Source organism: Mytilus trossulus, chromosome 6 (assembly GCF_036588685.1).
Source record: "Mytilus trossulus isolate FHL-02 chromosome 6, PNRI_Mtr1.1.1.hap1, whole genome shotgun sequence".
Taxonomy (NCBI): domain Eukaryota; kingdom Metazoa; phylum Mollusca; class Bivalvia; order Mytilida; family Mytilidae; genus Mytilus; species Mytilus trossulus.
The window spans coordinates 36359468-36378236 of NC_086378.1; the positions used below are offsets into that span (position 1 = coordinate 36359468).

The following is an 18769-nucleotide window of genomic DNA, read 5'->3' on the forward strand; positions in this document are numbered from 1 at the left end:
GACCCACAACAAACCATACTACTCTGATATGTAGTTGTCTCATTACCAATCGTACCACATCTCCTCATTTATACATAATGTTATTATGATAAAAAAGGTGTGTACTATCCAGTGGCAAATATTACATGAATATACATCATATGTACACCATGTATATGTATTATATAACAAGAGTGCACACACTGAAATGTCTCGCCTTCTTTACTAATCCTTGATACTATCTTGATAGACCTAAATATAAAGCTTTATTTCAACTGTCACATAAACTCACATTAACCAAAAAAATGAAACATTGATCAATGAACCATGAAAATGAGGTCAAGGTCAAATAAACCATGCCAGACAAACATGTACAGCTAACAATTCTTCAATACAACAAATATAGTTGACTTATTGCTTATAAATAAAGAAAAACAGACCAAAACACAAACACTTAAAAGTTAGCAATGGGCCGTGAAAATGAGGTCAAGGTCAAATAAAACCTGCGCGACCGACATATAGATCATAAAATATTTCCATACAACAAATATAGTTGACCTAATGCATAAAGTGTTAGAAAAATAGACCAAAACTAAAAACTTAACTTTGGCCACTGAACCATGAAAATGAGGTCAAGGTCAGATGACACCTGTCAGCTAGACATGTACACCTTACAATCATTCCATACACCAATTATAGTAGACCTATTGCATATAGTATAAGAAAAACAGACCAAAACACAAAAACTTAACTATAACCACTGAACCATGAAAATGAGGTCAAGGTCAGATGACATCTGCCAGTTGGACATGTACTCCTTACAGTCCTTCCATACACCGAATATACTAGCCCTAATGCTTATAATATCTGAGATATGGACTTGACCACCAAAACTTAACCTTGCTCACTGAGCCATGAAATGAGGTCGAGGTCAAGTGAAAACTGTCTGACAGGCATGAGGACCTTGCAAGGTACGCACATACCAAATATAGTAATCATATCACTAATAATAAGAGAGAATTCAACATTACAAAAAATCTTAACTTTTTTTTCAAGTGGTCACTGAACCATGAAAATGAGGTCAAGGACATTGGACATGTGACTGACGGAAACTTCGTAACATGAGGCATCTATATACAAAGTATGAAGCATCCAGGTCTTCTACCTTCTAAAACATAAAGCTTTTAAGAAGTGAGCTAACACCGCTGCCGCCGTAGCCACCGCCGTAGCCGCCGGATCACTATCCCTATGTCGAGCTTTCTGCAACAAAAGTTGCAGGCTCGACAAAAACACAACTATAGATCGCTCTCATCTTATCTCCATGTTCAAGAATTATAAATTCATTTTTGAATATTTTTATTGTGCAGTTTATAGCGCCTTGATTTAAATCATTATTAATTTCAACTAATTCATATATATCTTTCTGTCATTTAATATTATGGTTTTATAATTTAAACTTAAATAAAGAAATCATAGTTTCCCCCAAAAATGAGGTACTTTATGGGTCTCAAATTAAATCTTCTAATAATAAGAGATTTTTATACATGATAACAAAAGAAACTTACAGGTTTTAACAAGGAGACTATTTAATGGTCTACAGATTTGTACATTGACGCTAAGTGTTGGAATGCAGCACACTGTGCAAGATGTAGATGTTGTATTTCACCTATACACAAAACGCAAAGCCCTCATGGTGTTCAAATAATTCACAAAAAATGTTAGCAAAATAATACATTTATAATAAACTCATATAATAATAACACAATATCATTATCAAGAAGCAAGAAATTGCTACATGCATTCATATAAAATAGCCCAGCAGGTTTATTAAATCACCAATATAAATGGTATCCTTAAGCTTGCCATTAAGAAAATAAAGTTTGGAAATAGTTGTTTTTTTTTGCTAATTACCATTTAAAAAGAACATTATTTGCCAATATAGCATCATATTTTTCAACCACAGTTGCTCATCATAGGAAAGAAAGGACACTGCACCTTAACACAAGAATGGTGTTTACTTAAACCAAAGTTTTTGACCAAATTGCAACTTTAAAAGAGTCAGGTCTTTTACAATAACATGATTCCATTAATAATCTAAACTAATAACAAAAGAGCATAATTTTCACTAATCAGATGAAGTAAACTTTTCAAATGAAACTATAAATTAATATACATTAAATAGAAAAAAAACAACACTTGGTCCATCAACTGAATTACATTGATAGTATATCATTTATGCAAGCAACTCTGAATATCAGAATGGCAAAAAAGTTTTCATTCTATATCATTTTATTTTTTTATGTGTATGAAGCATGTACATTTATTGGAAAAAACTATGAAAATATGTGCAGAATGCAATAAGTTGCAAAATATTTTGTTTCATCCATAAAATTTGCAAAGACAAAATGTTGGTAGATGGATAAATAAATGAACAGACATTCCCATCATAGCTAGCTCATTTTGATCCTACAATAAACTATGTGTATGTGCCTAGTCTAGTGGCAGATCCAGAATTTTTATAAGAGGGAGCCCACTGACTGCCTAAGAGGGGGCCAACTCCGGTCATGCTTCAGTGATTCCCTATATAATCAACCATTTTTTTCCCAGAAAAGGGGGCCCCCCCTCTTAATCAGCCTCTGAACTGCCATTTGTTTTTTATCGAGTCAGTGGTCATCCTGTTGGTAGTTGGAATGTAGACTTTAATGTGTGTGTGTTTTACTTTCAATACATATGGTCTGAAATAAATGTGGTGTATTGCAGCCATAAAACTGGTTAAACCTCACCACAATTTGTTCTTGTACCAAGACTTTTGTTTGGAGGATTTCTGGCCATAACCAGTGTTAAGTTCTGACAAAGCTTATATCAACATGATCAAAGTCACAATGCTAAAAAAACCTTAATTTTAGGGCCTTTTATAGCAGACTACACTTTATACCAGTTTTCGTCATTGTCAAAGATTGTGACGTTGCCTATAACAGCTTTCATCCCACTTAATTTGATGTGTAGTGGGTAATTCTCTCATTGGCAATCATACCACATCTCCTTATTTTTATATTGTTTGAATTTTAGACTTACCTTTGAAGTAAGTTATAAGTAGAAATAGGAAGATGTGGTGTGAGTGCCAATGAGAAAACTCTCCATCTAAATAACAATTTATAAAAGTAAACCATTATAGGCCTTCAACACAGAGCAGAATAAAGTCTATTTGAACTTTCAAGAGTCTGTCTAATAGACTCATCTAAGTGAGAAACCTGCATAAAGCAAACATAGCATTACTTGTTGTCTTAAGTTTTTACCAAAGATAATTATTATCTTGGATAAACCTATAGCTACTAATTATAGATCATAGCACCTTATAAACACAATAAATGCTTTCTAGCCTACAATGCCCTTTGAAATTGATTCAAAATAAATTAAATTTACAACTCACATCTTTCAATCAAAAATATAAAGATTTTGCAAAAATATAATTTTCAAGCATATTAACCAGCATAATTAATAATTGTAGTCACCAATTTTTTTTTATTATAAAGAAATTATTTTTCATATTGTGTGAATGAATCAATATAAAAATATTAAAATATCAGATTTTTGGGTTTAGTGTTAAATTCAAACATACATCAGAGACTTCACTCAGGTTTTACCCATTGGAGCTATTTCTAAATTCTCATTGCCTATCACTCAGGGGCTCTTTAAAAAAACATGCATAAGATAAAAAAATTATCATGCGTTATAAATATTGTACTGAAATAAGAATGAGATTTTTTTTGTCCCCATCATTTCTTAGGCTTGATATAAATATGTTTCCCTCATGTATGTTTAACAGTCTGTAATATTACCTCTGTTCCATGAAATGCATATTCAATAGAAAATAATAAACCTAATCACAGTTTGTTAAATAATAAAATGATCTCTTATTTTCTTAAATCTTTTTTAAAAATACTCATTTGATTACACTGGTAAGTAATTTTATCTCTTTAATATACTACAGCACCAATTGTAATAGAATTGAGTGACAATTTATTTTTTCCAAAAAATGCTTAAACCTGTCAATGCTAAGGTGATCACCAACAACATAATAGACAATACTTTTCGTCATTATTTGAACATGTATTTCATGGACTAGGGCTTGTTCTGAAATACAAAAACAAAAATCAACAAAATATTATAAACAAAAATAGTCAAAAATCAAACATCAAAAAACCAACCAAACAAACAAAAAATACAGGCAAACTTGAACATGATTTCTGGCTAAAACAAATGATACCCCAAAATACATGAAACATGTGATTTTCAATTTATAAAATTTTAAAAAAATCACTGTTTTTATTCCTTTTTCATCCCACACTTTTTTCTTGAATGTTCTGTTATTAGAATTTTTTTCTTTCTTTAATCATAGTGAAATTTAATACCATTAGCTACAACATCAACTTGTAAGGCTGGAGGTTGTGGAATCAACGAACTTTCTACGGTGACAGTATTTGAGGGAGTTGTCACGGGCATAAAATATCCAACAGAAGATATCTGTCCAGAATAACTTGGTTCAATTACATTCTGGTAGGACTGCATGTCTGATGAAATTGGTGTGATTTTTGCCTGTGTCGTATAAGCTGGCCACTGCTCATGTGTAACATGAACATCTACAATCTCTGTCTGATTGTGGAAATCTTCATTATTCACCTGATACTGAGCTACTTCAATCTTGTTTTCTTCGGGGATATCATATTTTGTGTCCACAAAATGGATAGGTTGTTTCTTTTGTTTTTGACGAGGCTGCCTTTCAGTTTTGATCTTTCTCTCTCGTACCTGAAATATTTCTGTTCCTTCTAAAGGTTTGGCCGGATCATCATCCTTTTTGTACAATCCAGCAATGATAGCTAATCCATCACTTGCTTTAAAATTGAATTCTCCTTTATGTTTCTGCTCCAAGTGAAAACGGAAATCAACTGTATTACTCGTGCCATAATCACAAAATTTACAGGGATAGATTGGCAGTCCTGCATGTTTCTTAGTTTTGGATATATGTTTCCTGATGTTCTCATGTGTATTGCAAGAATAAGGGCAATAAGGGCATTTGTATGGTTTAGAACCTATATGTATTCTCATGTGTCTTCGTAGATGTGTTCGTGTTCCAGCCTTGTAATTACAATATTCACAGTGGTGAGCTCTTTCTCCCGTATGTGTGTGATGGTGACGGTTTAGACGATTTTTTGTTCCAGCAGCATATCCACAAATGTCGCAAAGATAAGCTCTCTCGCCAGTATGTGACCTATAATGAGCTTTAAGTTCATTGTATAAATAGAATGCCCAACGGCATCCTTCATAGGTACACTTGAATTTCTTCTCTCCGTGTCTTCTCATATGTGTAGTCAATTGTTTTTGTAATAGAAATTCCTGTCCACAGACATCACAAATAAGTTTGCTAGCGTTGTTCTCTTCAAGACAGTGTTTTGTCATATGTTCTCTATAAGAACCATATTTCTTGAACTCTTTACCACAAATTTCACATTTTCTGTCTGCCAAACCTACATGTGACATTAAATGTCTTCTAAGAGAAAGTGGTGCAGCAAAACCTGAACTGCAATAACGACATTTATATGGCTTATCCCCTGAATGTGATCGTAAATGTTCTAGGATATAGTCCTTCATAATGGTCTTCGGACATTCCAGACACTGAATTCTTTCATCTTCTACTTGATCAATTGTTGACAGGAAGTCACGATACATCAAAGTTGTCACATCACCGCGACCTAGTTTGTCTTTCAAAGATTCTTCTGAATTAGGATGTAAATGGTAAACTTCTGTATGAAACAATTTCAATTTTTCATCTTCAAATCTTCTATCACAATAATCACACTGAAGAATCAATGATTCGGGATTTCCTTCAGATTTTCTCAAGTTTGTTTGATGTTTGATTCCAGCAAAGTGAACTTTTCGTGCTTTCTCCGTTATAAAAGTTAAATCACACAATTCACAAACGAACACATGGTTTGCATGGCTTTCCATGTAGTGCGGCCTCAGCTCATTGTACTGTGACGCAACAAAGTCGCAATATTCACATTTGAAGCTTTTATTTATACTCTTGGTATTCTTTTTCGCCAATTTATACGGCTTTTCAACTTTCCGATTAATTCTGGTCCTGTTAACTCCTTCATTGAAGACCTCTGGCTTTTCTTCCTTAGCAGCATTTCCTGATGCCTGTCTTTGTTCTGCTCGTAATTTATGCTGACCCGTGGCCATGTGACGTTTGTATGTGTAAGTATCGAAGAAAAATTTGTCGCATAATTTGCATGTTGATTCATATTCAGCATATTCTTTGAAATGTTGGGAACGCATGTGTCTTTTCATATGTAATTTAGAATGCAATCTCTTCTTGCAATATTTACAAACAGTATCATAATTCTTTTCCTTGATTATACATGGCTTATTTCCCTTCTTTGCAGCTTGCTTATGGATGCCATTATTCTCAATATGACGAAGTAAAGAGCCATTGTCATGGCAACTAAATTTACAAGTGCTGCACATAATTTCACCATCGAGACCCTCACACTGTAATTTATGATCCTCAGACTTCAAATGTTCCATGAAATCATCATTCCTATTGAAATAAAACTGACAAATTGTACATTGGTAAGGGCTAAGCCAGACTATATATTTGTGATATTGTTCTAAAACTTTGATGGTATCTGGATTTCCTGTTATACGATTTTTGTGGTAAGTCGACAGAAGATGACGTGCCATTGTGTACTTGCTATCGAACTTTTTGTCACAGACAGAACAAATATAAACAGGAGGTTCATGTTTCTTCTTTTCTACTTCACTACTTGGTTTTTCGAGTTCTACAGATTTATTTTCATCCAAAGCTTCCCTATTGTCATTATCCGGACTCGATCTTTCTTCTTTTATTTCGTTGTCAAGTTTAATTTTTTTATTATTTTCATTGGTATCATTTTTCCATTCTATCACATCAAGACTCTTGACAGCCTCTTCTATTCTATCGTAGTTTGAAACATTTCTCTTATGTTCTGGTTTCTGGCAATGGCTTGAAAAAACAAACCGATTTGAAAATGTTATGTCACAATACTGGCATTTATATTCATTTCTTTTCTTATAGGCTACCCTTGTTTGATTTTTCTCTTCTTCTTCTTTAGCATTTTCTTGCTGTCTTGCCAGGATATGAGACTTTAACTTGCCTTTTGCCTTTCCAGGCATTTCACCAGGCCTCCATTTCCCTTTTGATGGATGCATTGGTCTTCTACCTGGCTGCCATAACACTTTAGAGTGATGTGACGGCCCCTCTCCTGGTTTCCACTTTCCATGAGTATGATTGGGTGGAGGAAAACTGTCGTCATCAGATTCGTCAGTGAAAGCATCTTGCAGAAAGTTGTCGTCTGCAAACACAAAATCTAAATCTTCATCATACAAGTCCAAACTATTGAGAATGTTAGCTATTGGTAAGTCAGCGGTCAAACTATCCTTGTTTTCATTCTGGTGTGTTTCTACTTTTTCACTTTTCTTTTGTAATGCTAAAGAAGAAAAGAAATCAGACCCTTCTGGGCTCATGACAACATTTGGATTCATGACGTTTCCAGATGGACTAAAACCTCCTGATGGAAGTGTTAAATACTGCTCGTTGGGGTCAACTGTCAGTGGCTGTCTTCCTTGTGACGGTGAGCTGCTTAACCTGTTGGTCTGGATTGGTGAAATTTCGATTGAAGCCTGGGATGTTGACACTTTATCGTTATGATTCATCCCTGATGCAGGAGGTGACGGAAGATCAGTATTTTGTTGTAATGACATCACAGGGCCAATTTCATCGCTAAATGAGATTTGAGTTGTGTAACCTACTCCATGGCTTGGAGAAGAGCTCACAGAAAACAATTGGCTAGTAGTATGCAATGGCGACTGAGCAAATTGTTGACTGGTAGTAATTTGTGCTGGACTATCTATGTGACTAGCAAACATGGGAGATTGTGAGTACTGACTATCAGTAGGTGATAATAACTGCATGAAAGATTGAGTAGCTGGCTCCCCTTGTGTGTATGTAGGTTGGGATACAGCTTGCACTGGTTTGGCCGTCTTCACGCCTTTGTCTGCATTTTTTCTTCCAGGACATTCATACTTTTTGTGATTGACGTAATTTATTAGTCCTACCACTGTCGCCTGACAGACCAAACAAATGTGCATATCATCATCTTCGTCCATGGCTTCAAATCTGAAATGAAAAAAAAAAATCAGTATAAATATTGCAACAATGCCACTTTTATGAATGCGATTCAATGCAGGTTATTTCCCTTCACACGTTTCTTTTGCCTTGTTTAAACAGCATCTGTATATTTTCTAATTTTGAACTTAATAAAAATCTGTAAAAAGCAATACTCTGCATAAACAACCATTACAAGAGTGTTTTTGAGTATGCAGATTTTTTCAGGAAAAGGGGTTGGAAATATATATTTAGAACAAAATCTTTGTGTGAAATGGTGATTTTAGGTTCAATACCATTGCATTAATTTCACCTTGTTTTATGAGTCATACTCATAGTGACTTCATAGGTGACCTTACTGTAAAAATGTGTCATGACTACATTAACCTGCTCATTTATAAATTATATTAAATGAAATTAACATAATTTAGAAACACTTGATTTCATTGTTTTCAAATTCGAGGGGAAAAACCTGGCATTTAACATACATCCTTCCATATTTTTTCAGTATTTTTTTAAAGAAATTAGTGAATAAAAAAATAAAACTTTCTGGATAAACTTTTTTTTTCTTCATCAGAATGAACAAAAAAGATTTTTAAAGGCAACTTTCATCCATTTTCAAACTTCAGAAAACTAATGGTAAATGTTATCTGACAATTTCTTACAGACAGCAATATAAATCAAAAAAATGCTAGTGAAATTTAAATTAAGATAAAATGATAAATATCCAAAATAATGAAACTGATTTTTTGACAAAACTGATTTTTTCAGATTACCATAAAATATATATTTTCTATTCTGGAACAGCATATGGATAGATGCTCTGTGAGTTGCTCATTTAAAATGATGAAAAAGTCAGTGAGCCTCATGTTCATACTGAGGAAACCATAAAATATTAACATTTCAGATAGTAAAATTTAAAGTTCTTCAACAATTGTTCCACTTCTGTTCAAAAAGTGTAACCTTAGGAAACATTGTTTTGCTTGTGATCTAACAATAATTCTTGTTTCAATTTTCTCTACTTTAAGTTTCTAGAGTTGTCTCCCCTTGAACAAATGATGTATGCAAATGCTTACTGATTTTTATTGATGAATAACATATTCATTCAATGGTATTTTAATTATTATAATTATATATAAAGTAACATTAGAAAAAAAAGAAAATAATAAATTTTAAATTGAAATTAAAATATACATGAAATTGACCTGACAATTTTTTTTAAAAACTTTCATAGTTTTCACTGTGTTTCATTTCAATACAGCATTACCACAACACATATTTTTGCCCCAAATGCCAGACTATTCTCCCTCCCTGAATTATTGATTAAATTATCTAATCTTGACAAAATTATCTTGTCATGTATAAAGTTTGCAAAAAACATGTATCACTGCTATCAGAATCATAGATATATTGTTGTGTACTTATACATCTCCTTAAGTTTCTTAACCCTTCATCCTAGTTTTCTAAATAATTTATAACCCATGAAGATCCTCATACTAATGCGAGTTAGTTAAGAACAAAAAATATATATATCCTTCAGTCTTTGTCAATGTAAAGAAGCTATTTGTTTGACAGATTTTCGCTTAAGCCCTTGCAGAATGACAACCATTACTCAATGTGACAAACAATCACTCACTCTTTAAGGAACTGTCAAGTTTGTCAGAGTTAGTGGTAGTTACGACAACGCTGATGCAAAAGGTCAAAGCCAAAGGTAGAGGTCAATCATCCACATCATCAATACTTGTCGTGTCCATCACAATTACGTCTGAAAAAAGACAAAAATAATAATAATATACTTATATAAATAATGACAATGACTAATTAGTTTGCATGACTAACTACTGGTTTTTCTTACAGCTAACTTAGTTTTAAGAGCAAATAACCAAGCTACTAGTCATGTCCATTTTCTGCATCTTCAATTACAAGTATTAATATTAATCATGTTAATGGAAAACATGTAAATATGCTGTTTTCTCAATTAAATTTTTCACCTTTTAAAACCAATGTTGTGTTAGTCCCAACTTCTGCATCTTGCAAAATGTAAAACTAGACTAAAGATTAGTTATGACTTCTAAGAATATCTTGTTCTCCATTTGTTTTTACAAAAACATTATAGGAATGTCATCAAAACTCCTAATAAAGTGCATAAGCAAGAAAATGTAGGCAATAAGTTTATTTAGGCTACACTTAAAAAATATTTTGATTTGCCCAAACCCTACCCAAAGGTTGAGACAGTGGGTAGGTAGGTAGGCATTTTCTTTTTCTTTTTTCAAAAAAAAGAAATTGAAGTATCAGATGTTTATAAGTCTTCATGCCTATTTGAATAAAAAAAACTTCTTCAAATCAGGACAATAAAAGAATTTGAGTAGGCAGCTTTTTTCTGGGTAGGTAGCGTTTGGGCAAACAAACCTTTATTTATTATGGCCCTACATCTAATTGCATTATTTGTTATTACAAATGTAACACACAAATCAATCAAATCTAGTAATAAAATAGGATATTGTGTAATCATCTAGGAAATACAAATCAGTACATGCACAGCAAATAAAAACTATTAATAGCAAAACAACAAGACTTTTATTGCGGTTTTTCATCTTAAAGTCACAGAGCAGAAGAAACATTCACCTAACTGCATGTTTTAGAAGGGCCCTATCACAGGTTTGAGTGGAATTCTTTGAAAAATTATTGGAATAGACTTTTGTAAAATGTAACTGTAATTACCACCGCATCACGCTCGCACACAATTAAAAGGACATACAAAGAGTACATATTTAAACTAAAACAGTTCCTATGTAAAGGTGTAATTATAAAACTAGTATGTAAAATATATTTAACATTTTTGTGGGTCAAATCTTTATACCAAAGTCTATGAGAATTTTCTATGTTACTGTTTATGCTGAAAGTCTTATTTCAATAGATATAAGAAGATGTAGTATTATGAGTGTCAACAAGACAACTTTTTGTCCAAGTTCCAATTTGTAAAAGTAAGCTCTTACTGAAAATTTCACATACACTGACCATTATCAATGATCCATGAAAAGGAGTTAGACAGTTACCTCTTACAATCATCCTACATACCAAATGAATCGGAGAAATAGACCTAATAAAAAAACGAAATGTTGACCGATGAAAAATAAAGTTAGGCCAGGGTGACAAGGTCAGATGAATCCTGGCAGACAGAAATCTTCATTAAAACCAACATTACAACATTCACAGATCACGTACATTATATGCAAGCTGGTCTATTATAATTCATGGTTTCTGAGAGACTGTCCTTATCATGAAAACACAAATGTCTATTGCCAAACCATGAAAATGAGGTCAAAGTCAGGTGGACCAGGGTTTTAGATCTGGTCACTTAAATGCTTTCCTCTGGCCTTTGACATCATGTAACACATTTATGAATCTAAGTGACTAACTGCTGCGTTATCAATAAATCTTGAAACTTGAATCTTGGACCTATGTATTATGGTACTCTTTTTTCTTATTATCAAACTTGTATCATTGAGCTAGCTACATGTATCTGAATAGAATTAACCATATATAAATGTAATGCACTTTTTGATAATTTTGTTGAAAACACTGGGTGTCACAACAATGTCAGTTTTCACATCTACATTGTACCAATTATCAAAAGAGTAAAAACATTTATTGACATTGTGACCCCACCCTTTTTTTTTTGCAGTCTGAGCTAGTTGATTAGACAAGAATATAATAAATGCACAAAAATTCAGTAACAGATCAAGGATGATTCATGTTGAAATAAGTTTAATTTGTTTAGAAGTTCCAAAAGTGAAGATGTTTCAAACCAGAAATGCAGGTAAGAATAATCATTCTTTAAAGGGCAATAACTCCAACACTTTTGGTCATGTAACTAATTTTTAAACCTTTCTTTTTTGCTGTTTACAGTTTTTCCCATTGAAAAATTATAAAAACCCAGACAAAATGCTTATATTGGTAAAGAATTGTCATTTAAGTGCAATACAAAAAGTCCAGGATGGTTCTTATAAAATTTAAGCATTTGGTGAAATATATATCACTATCAGGTAATTTCTTTGTTTTTGTTTGGCCTTTCTTTTAAAGTTTTCAAAATAAATTTGTCAAAACTTGGTAAAAATCATCATTTATGAGTGAAGTCTTCTGATTTGCATTTTTGTACATCATGCATCACTTGAAATTTTTGCTGTTTTTATTTTAGATTCTTTTTATTTTTCAAAAGTTAAAGGCAAACTCATTTAAATTGTCAGTTTATGGCAATGATAACTTTAAGAAGTCGATTGATGTGTTTTTCTTAGATCTAAATTTTAATATTGCTGATCCTTTTGCACTATCTGTAAACAATATATCAATTAAAGTTTTCAAGATACATGTAATACATATGCAAAATAGGTAAAATTTGTTTTTTAAGAGCAATAAGTTGAATAACTAGTTCATTGTATTGATGTTTTTTTAGAGATCTTGTAATGTATTGCTGAAATGGTTTTGCTATACTCACAATATTAATAGGTAGAAACACTTAAATTAATCCATATTGTTATTTATGGGTCAATTAATGTTTTTATTCAGTTTGGATTTTTTTAGATCATGTATAATGTATTTCTGTTTTACAGCTACTGTCTATCATGTCTAACTAATAGAATTTCAAGATAATAAGTTAAAACACTAAAATTGGTAAAAATTGTCATTTATGTGTCATAAACTCATGCTGTTTACATTTTATTTATATAATTGAGGTTTTGAGATCATAAACAAAAAGATAAAAAAAATCTAAACAAGGGCAATTACTCCTATAATGATTTAATTAGCATTGAACATAATAGCATTTTTATAGTTCTTGTATAGTTGTTTATTTTTGCTTAGGTTTTATCCATCAAATTTTTCAGGATCAGAGAAAAAAATTCTTAAATAAATCTAAAATAAACAAGGGCAACAACTCACTACAGTAGTTGTCTAAATTTTCTTATATACATGTAGGGTTAATTCATTAAAGCACCTATGGGAACTGGGTGGCAGAGTTGTCTAAGAAGTCAAACTACTGTACATAGTATTACCAGCAAGTCAACACAGAGGTTGTGAACTTGAATTCTGTACAAGAAAGGTGCACTCAACTCTATCTTAATTGTCAGTTTTCCTAGTAACAGTAGCAATGTTGGTTCATCAGCAAAAACACCAGAAAAGTCCAAACTGACAATAGTTGTTGCAAAGGTGTTTTTTAAAAGTTTTTTCAAACGACATCTTTCTTCTTTCAGTCTGTAATGACTGTATTCATGATGCATATTTTTAATGTTTGTATTTTTTAAAATACCCCAAAAAAATTACAAGATAAATGTTTTCAAAGAATTCTTTACAAAAAAAAAGGAAATGTGGTATGATTACCAACGAAACAACCAGCCTCAAAAGTCCTTGACACTTTTTCTAAGGATTCTTAATAAAAATATTGATATCCCCTTGATTCACAATTACTAAGGAAATTAGTATAGTATGAACAAAAATCTACATAAGAAGTGTTGGTTTCTTAAGGAAGGCAAATACATTTTTGGGGATTATTTTTTATAAAACATCATAAAGGAACATAAGATTAAATCATTTCCTAAAATTTCGTATCTGGTTACACAAATTTTAAGAAGCATACATGTACAATTTCCTGCAAGTTTGTACATCTTATTACCAAAAAGTATGGTGACAGGATAATTTGACAGACAAAACCACCTGTTAAAAAACAGTAAATTGTGAAAAAAGTCTTTAAAGGGCAATAACTCCTTAAGGGGTCAATTGACAATTTTGGTCAAACTGACTTATTTGTAGATCTTACCTTCCTTAACATTTTTGCTATAAACAGTTTATCTGTATCTATAGACTATAATAATATTCAAGATAATAACCAAAGACTGCAAAATTTCTTTAAAATCATCAATTCAGGGGCATTATACCTGAAAAACCAGTTACCCAATTTGGCTGAAAATTTCAGGACAGGTAGACCTTGACCTAATAAATACATTAACTTCTTGTCTTATTTGCTCTAAATGCTGGAGTTTTTGAGATATAAGCCAAAAACTGCATTTTACCCTGTGTTCTATTTTTAGCCATGACGGCCATGTTTTTTGACGAAATAGAAAATAAAACACAAACTTTATTTTATACACCCTACTGATCATTCAGTTGAAGTTTGGTTGAATTTAGTTGAGTACAATGTAGTTTTAGAGGAGAAGATTTTTTTAAAGTTAGCAAATATGATGAACAAATTGTGAAAAATTGTCATTAAAGGACAATAACCCCTTAAGGGGTCAATTGACAATTTTGGTCATATTAACTTATTTGTAGATCTTACTTTCCTGATTATTTTTGCTGTTTACAGTTTATCTTTATCTATAATAATATTCAAGAAAATGACCAAAAACTGCAAAATTTCCTTAAAATTACCAATTAAGTGGCAGCAACCAACAATGGGTTGTTTGATTCATCTGAAAATTTCAGGGCTGATAGATCAAGACCTAATGAACATTTTAATCGGATGTCAGATTTGCTCTAAATGCTTTCGTTTTTGAGATATAAGCCAAAAACTGCATTTTAGCAATGGCGACCATGTTAGTTGATAGATCAAAACTTTGGATACAATTTATAAACTAGATACCCTAAGGAACATTCAGTTAAAGTTTGGAAGTATTTGGCCTAGTAGTTTCAGAGGAGGCGATTCTTGAAATAGTTTACGACGACAGACGACGATGACGGACGCCAAGTGATGGCATAAGCTCACATGGCCCTTTGGGCCAGGTGAGCTAAAAAGGTGGCTCAAATTTAACACATTTGTCTTTCAATTGCATACCTTAATGTTTTTTTTAAGGGCTATAGAATAAATAGACAGTGTTCCAGCTAGGATTTCAAAAAGGCAGGGTGCCAATCCTGAAAAAGTGCATTTAACGCGCGATATGATAATATGAAAAGGGCATATTTTAATAAAAGATATTAATCAAACATTGTGTTTATTCGTTGAATCACAGGTTATACAAGAACAACATCATTAGCCCATATAGAACTCTATCTTTCTACTTTTTAGGCTGAAAAACTTGTCAAGCAGCTTGTCACACAAGTTTTTTATCATTGCTTGGCTGGCACAGTTGAACTTTATATGCAGTATGTTTTGAAAGGTGACCTGTTTCAATCTGTTTCTATGGTCTGCCACATTTTACAAGTTTCACCTTTCTACCCCTGCTGTGCTTAATGGCAATACAGCACAAAACAGCTATGCTCAGTAAATGCACAATTTTAGGATATATAGCAACAGTGAACCAGATGCTCCGCAGGGCGCAGCTTTAAACGACCGCAGAGGTTGAACCCTGAACGGTTGGGGCAAGTATGGACACAACATTCAAGCTGGATTCAGCTCTAAATTTGGATTGTGATTAAATAGTTGACACAGCATGAATGTGGTCTAATGAACTTAAAATTTTTGTTTTGCCTTTGAGCAATTTACTATGCTGTTGAATATTAATCCTCTCAAAAGAATGTTTGAAGAAATTTTCTTTTTTTTTATTTATGAAATTTCAAATGAGAAAAATTGACCCCCCCCCCCCTAATTTTTTTTTCACATCCCCCTATCCTTTATTCCAAAACTGATCTCAATTCAAATTTCTAATGGAGATTGCAACAATAATTACTCAATTAAATACATCATAAAATATTAAAATGTAAAAAAGTGCTAATTATCACTGAATGGTAATGATTGTTTTAATTTATCAGTTGGTAGTAAAAGTGAATATACAGTGTATATTGTATAAAACAATGATTTAAGTTGATTCAACTACCTATTCTGGACAAAGAAAGATAACTCCAATTCAAAAACTGATCTCAATTCAAATTACTAATGGAGTTTGCAATATTTACTCATTTAAATACATCAAAAACTATTAAAATGTAAAAAAGTGCTTGTTATCAGTGAATGGTAAAGATTGTTTTAATTTATCAGTTGGTAGTAAAAATGAATATACATTGTATATTGTATAAAACAATGATTTAAGTTGATTCAACTACCTATTCTGGACAAAGAAAGATAACTCCAATTGAAATTCTTGCTATTGCACAATATTGTGCAATTAGATATTTCTTGCTATTGCGCAATACTGTGCAATTGAAAATACTTGCTATTGTGCAATACTGTACAATTAAAAATTTCATGCTATTGCACAATACTGTGCAATTGAAGATTTCTTGTTATTGCTGAGTACTGTGCAATTGAAAATTTCTTGCTATTGCACAATACTTAATATAATAATTTTAGATCCTGATTTGGACCAACTTGAAAACTGGGCCCATAATCAAAAATCTAAGTACATTTTTAGATTCAGCATATCAAAGAACCCCAAGGATTCAATTTTTGTCAAAATCAAACTAAGTTTAATTTTGGACCCTTTGGACCTTAATGTAGACCAAAAATTAAGAATCTACAGACACAGTTAGATTCGGCATATCAAAGAACCCCAATTATTAAATTTTTGATGCAATCAAACAAAGTTTAATTTTGGCCCCTTTGGGCCCCTTATTTCTAAAAACTCCCAAAATCAATACCAACCTTCCTTTTAGGGTCACAAACCTTGTGTTTAAATTTCATAGATTTCTATTGTTTATACTAAAGTTATGGTGCGAAAACCAAGAAAAATGCTTATTTGGACCCCTTTTTGGCCCCTAATTCCTAAACTGTTAGGACCAAAACTCCCAAAATCAATACCAATCTTCCTTTTGTGGTCATAAACCTTGTGTTTAAATTTCATAGATTTCTATTTACTTATACTAAAGTTATGGTGCGAAAACCAAGAAAAATGCTTATTTGGACCCCTTTTTGGCCCCTAATTCCTAAACTGTTAGAACCAAAACTCCCTAAATCAATCCCAACCTTCCTTCTGTGGTCATAAACCTTGTTTCAAAATTTCATAGATTTCTATTCACTCAACCTTAAGTTACTGTGCGAAAAACAAGAAAATGCTTATTTGGGCCCTTTTTGGCCCCTAATTCCTAAAATCTTGGGATCAAAACTCCCTAAATTAATCCCAACCATCCTTTTGTGGTCATAAACCTTGTGTTAAAAGGAGTAGGTCCAGTAAGGCCCCTTTTTTGGCCCAAAACTATAACAGTTTTACAAAATTGTTAAAATGTAAACTTTTAGTTATCTATAGCTATTGGACAGTTGAATGCTTCTGCTACATCATGTACATACATATGGGCTGTTTTTGACAATACAATGCACATATATTGGGTTGTAGTACCATTAAGTCATGCTAAATTACTGAAATCTTCAAAATTCTATCATTTTAGTTAAATTTGAGACGGTTTCCATGTAAAACGAAAGTGGCAGCATTCGTGTTCATCCTTAATATTGCAATGTAAGTTGTATTTTATGATGATACATAACATATAAAGGTTGTGGATGAACACCTCTGTGGCCACTTTCATTTTTGACAAAAACCATCTGAAAAGTGACGTTTTTGGCATATTTGAGAGATTTTTCATATTTGAGCTTCAATCGGATCGTTTTTAATGACTTAATCAGTTAAAATCTTTCACGTCATAAACTAATTGAATCAAGTGAAATGAACACTTAAGTGTTTAAAAAGTGGTCAAAATCTTTCATCAGATGAAACTGAAATTTGAGGCCAAAATGAGTCCTTACCGGACCTACTTCTTTCATAGATTTCTATTCACTTTTACTAAAGTTAGAGTGCGAAAACTTAAATTATTCTGACGACGACGCAGTCAACGTGATAGCAATGTACGACGAAATTTTTTTTCAAATTTTGCGGTCGTATAAAAATGGGACCAAAAAAATTTGTCTATCAGGTCTCATTGAGATCTAAGCGCGGCACAGGTTTGGCCAGTTTTTGTAAAGCTTGTGATGTGATAGCTGCGAAAACGTAGCTCTATTGTCCTTTGATTTTTTTTTTTGCCATAGTTCGCAAATATCAAAATCACCTTAAGAGCTACGTTTTCACAGCTAGACATGTGAGAGTCCAATAATTAAGGGTGAAAACGGGAGACGAAGTCAGACAGGACACTGGAAATTACATGCTCTCTTATCGCAACGAAAAGCGGGATATGAGATTCTCATCAAACAATAAGCAGGAACATGTACCATATCAGACCCCCCCACCCTTTTTTCCCCCTATCTACTAAAGTCTAAATTCTAGAGTATTCAGTGGGTGCAAGTACAAATTGCACGACGTGTACGAGATTATCACATGATAAATGGGGGATAACATGGTTTAAATATATCAGTCTGTGTTAAGCTTTAAAGTCAGTTTTAAATTTATCGACTTTTCATCAATAATTTCCCTAACCAAAACTGGCCAACCTCGCCCGCCATACTTGTTATGGAGGGCACCAGTGCGCACCTCGTGCATGAAAATTTCTGGCGAATTCGACTTGTTTTGTTGAAAACAAGAGTTGTCATTCAGTTTTTGAGGTGTGTAGCAATGCAAAAACATTCAATTTAAACGTACATTAAGTGTGCTTATTGAGCTGTTTTGCTAAATTGTAAAGCAATCGTTATCCAATAACAGGAAATGCTCCAAAAGATTGATGCGCAGTCAGCATAATATT

General features: G+C 32.6%; 1 protein-coding gene across 1 annotated transcript; it reads right to left on the reverse strand.

The window, feature by feature from the left end:
• Positions 1 to 1391: 1391 nt before the first annotated feature.
• On the reverse strand, positions 1392 to 18754 carry LOC134721250 (zinc finger protein 845-like). The gene is made up of 3 exons (XM_063584086.1): positions 18670 to 18754; positions 9819 to 9947; positions 1392 to 8194 (listed from the first exon to the last, which is right to left on the reverse strand). Exon 3 carries the CDS (start codon positions 8182 to 8184, stop codon positions 4369 to 4371), a length of 3816 nt encoding a protein of 1271 aa, XP_063440156.1. The 5' UTR covers positions 8185 to 8194; positions 9819 to 9947; positions 18670 to 18754; the 3' UTR covers positions 1392 to 4368.
• Positions 18755 to 18769: the final 15 nt, after the last annotated feature.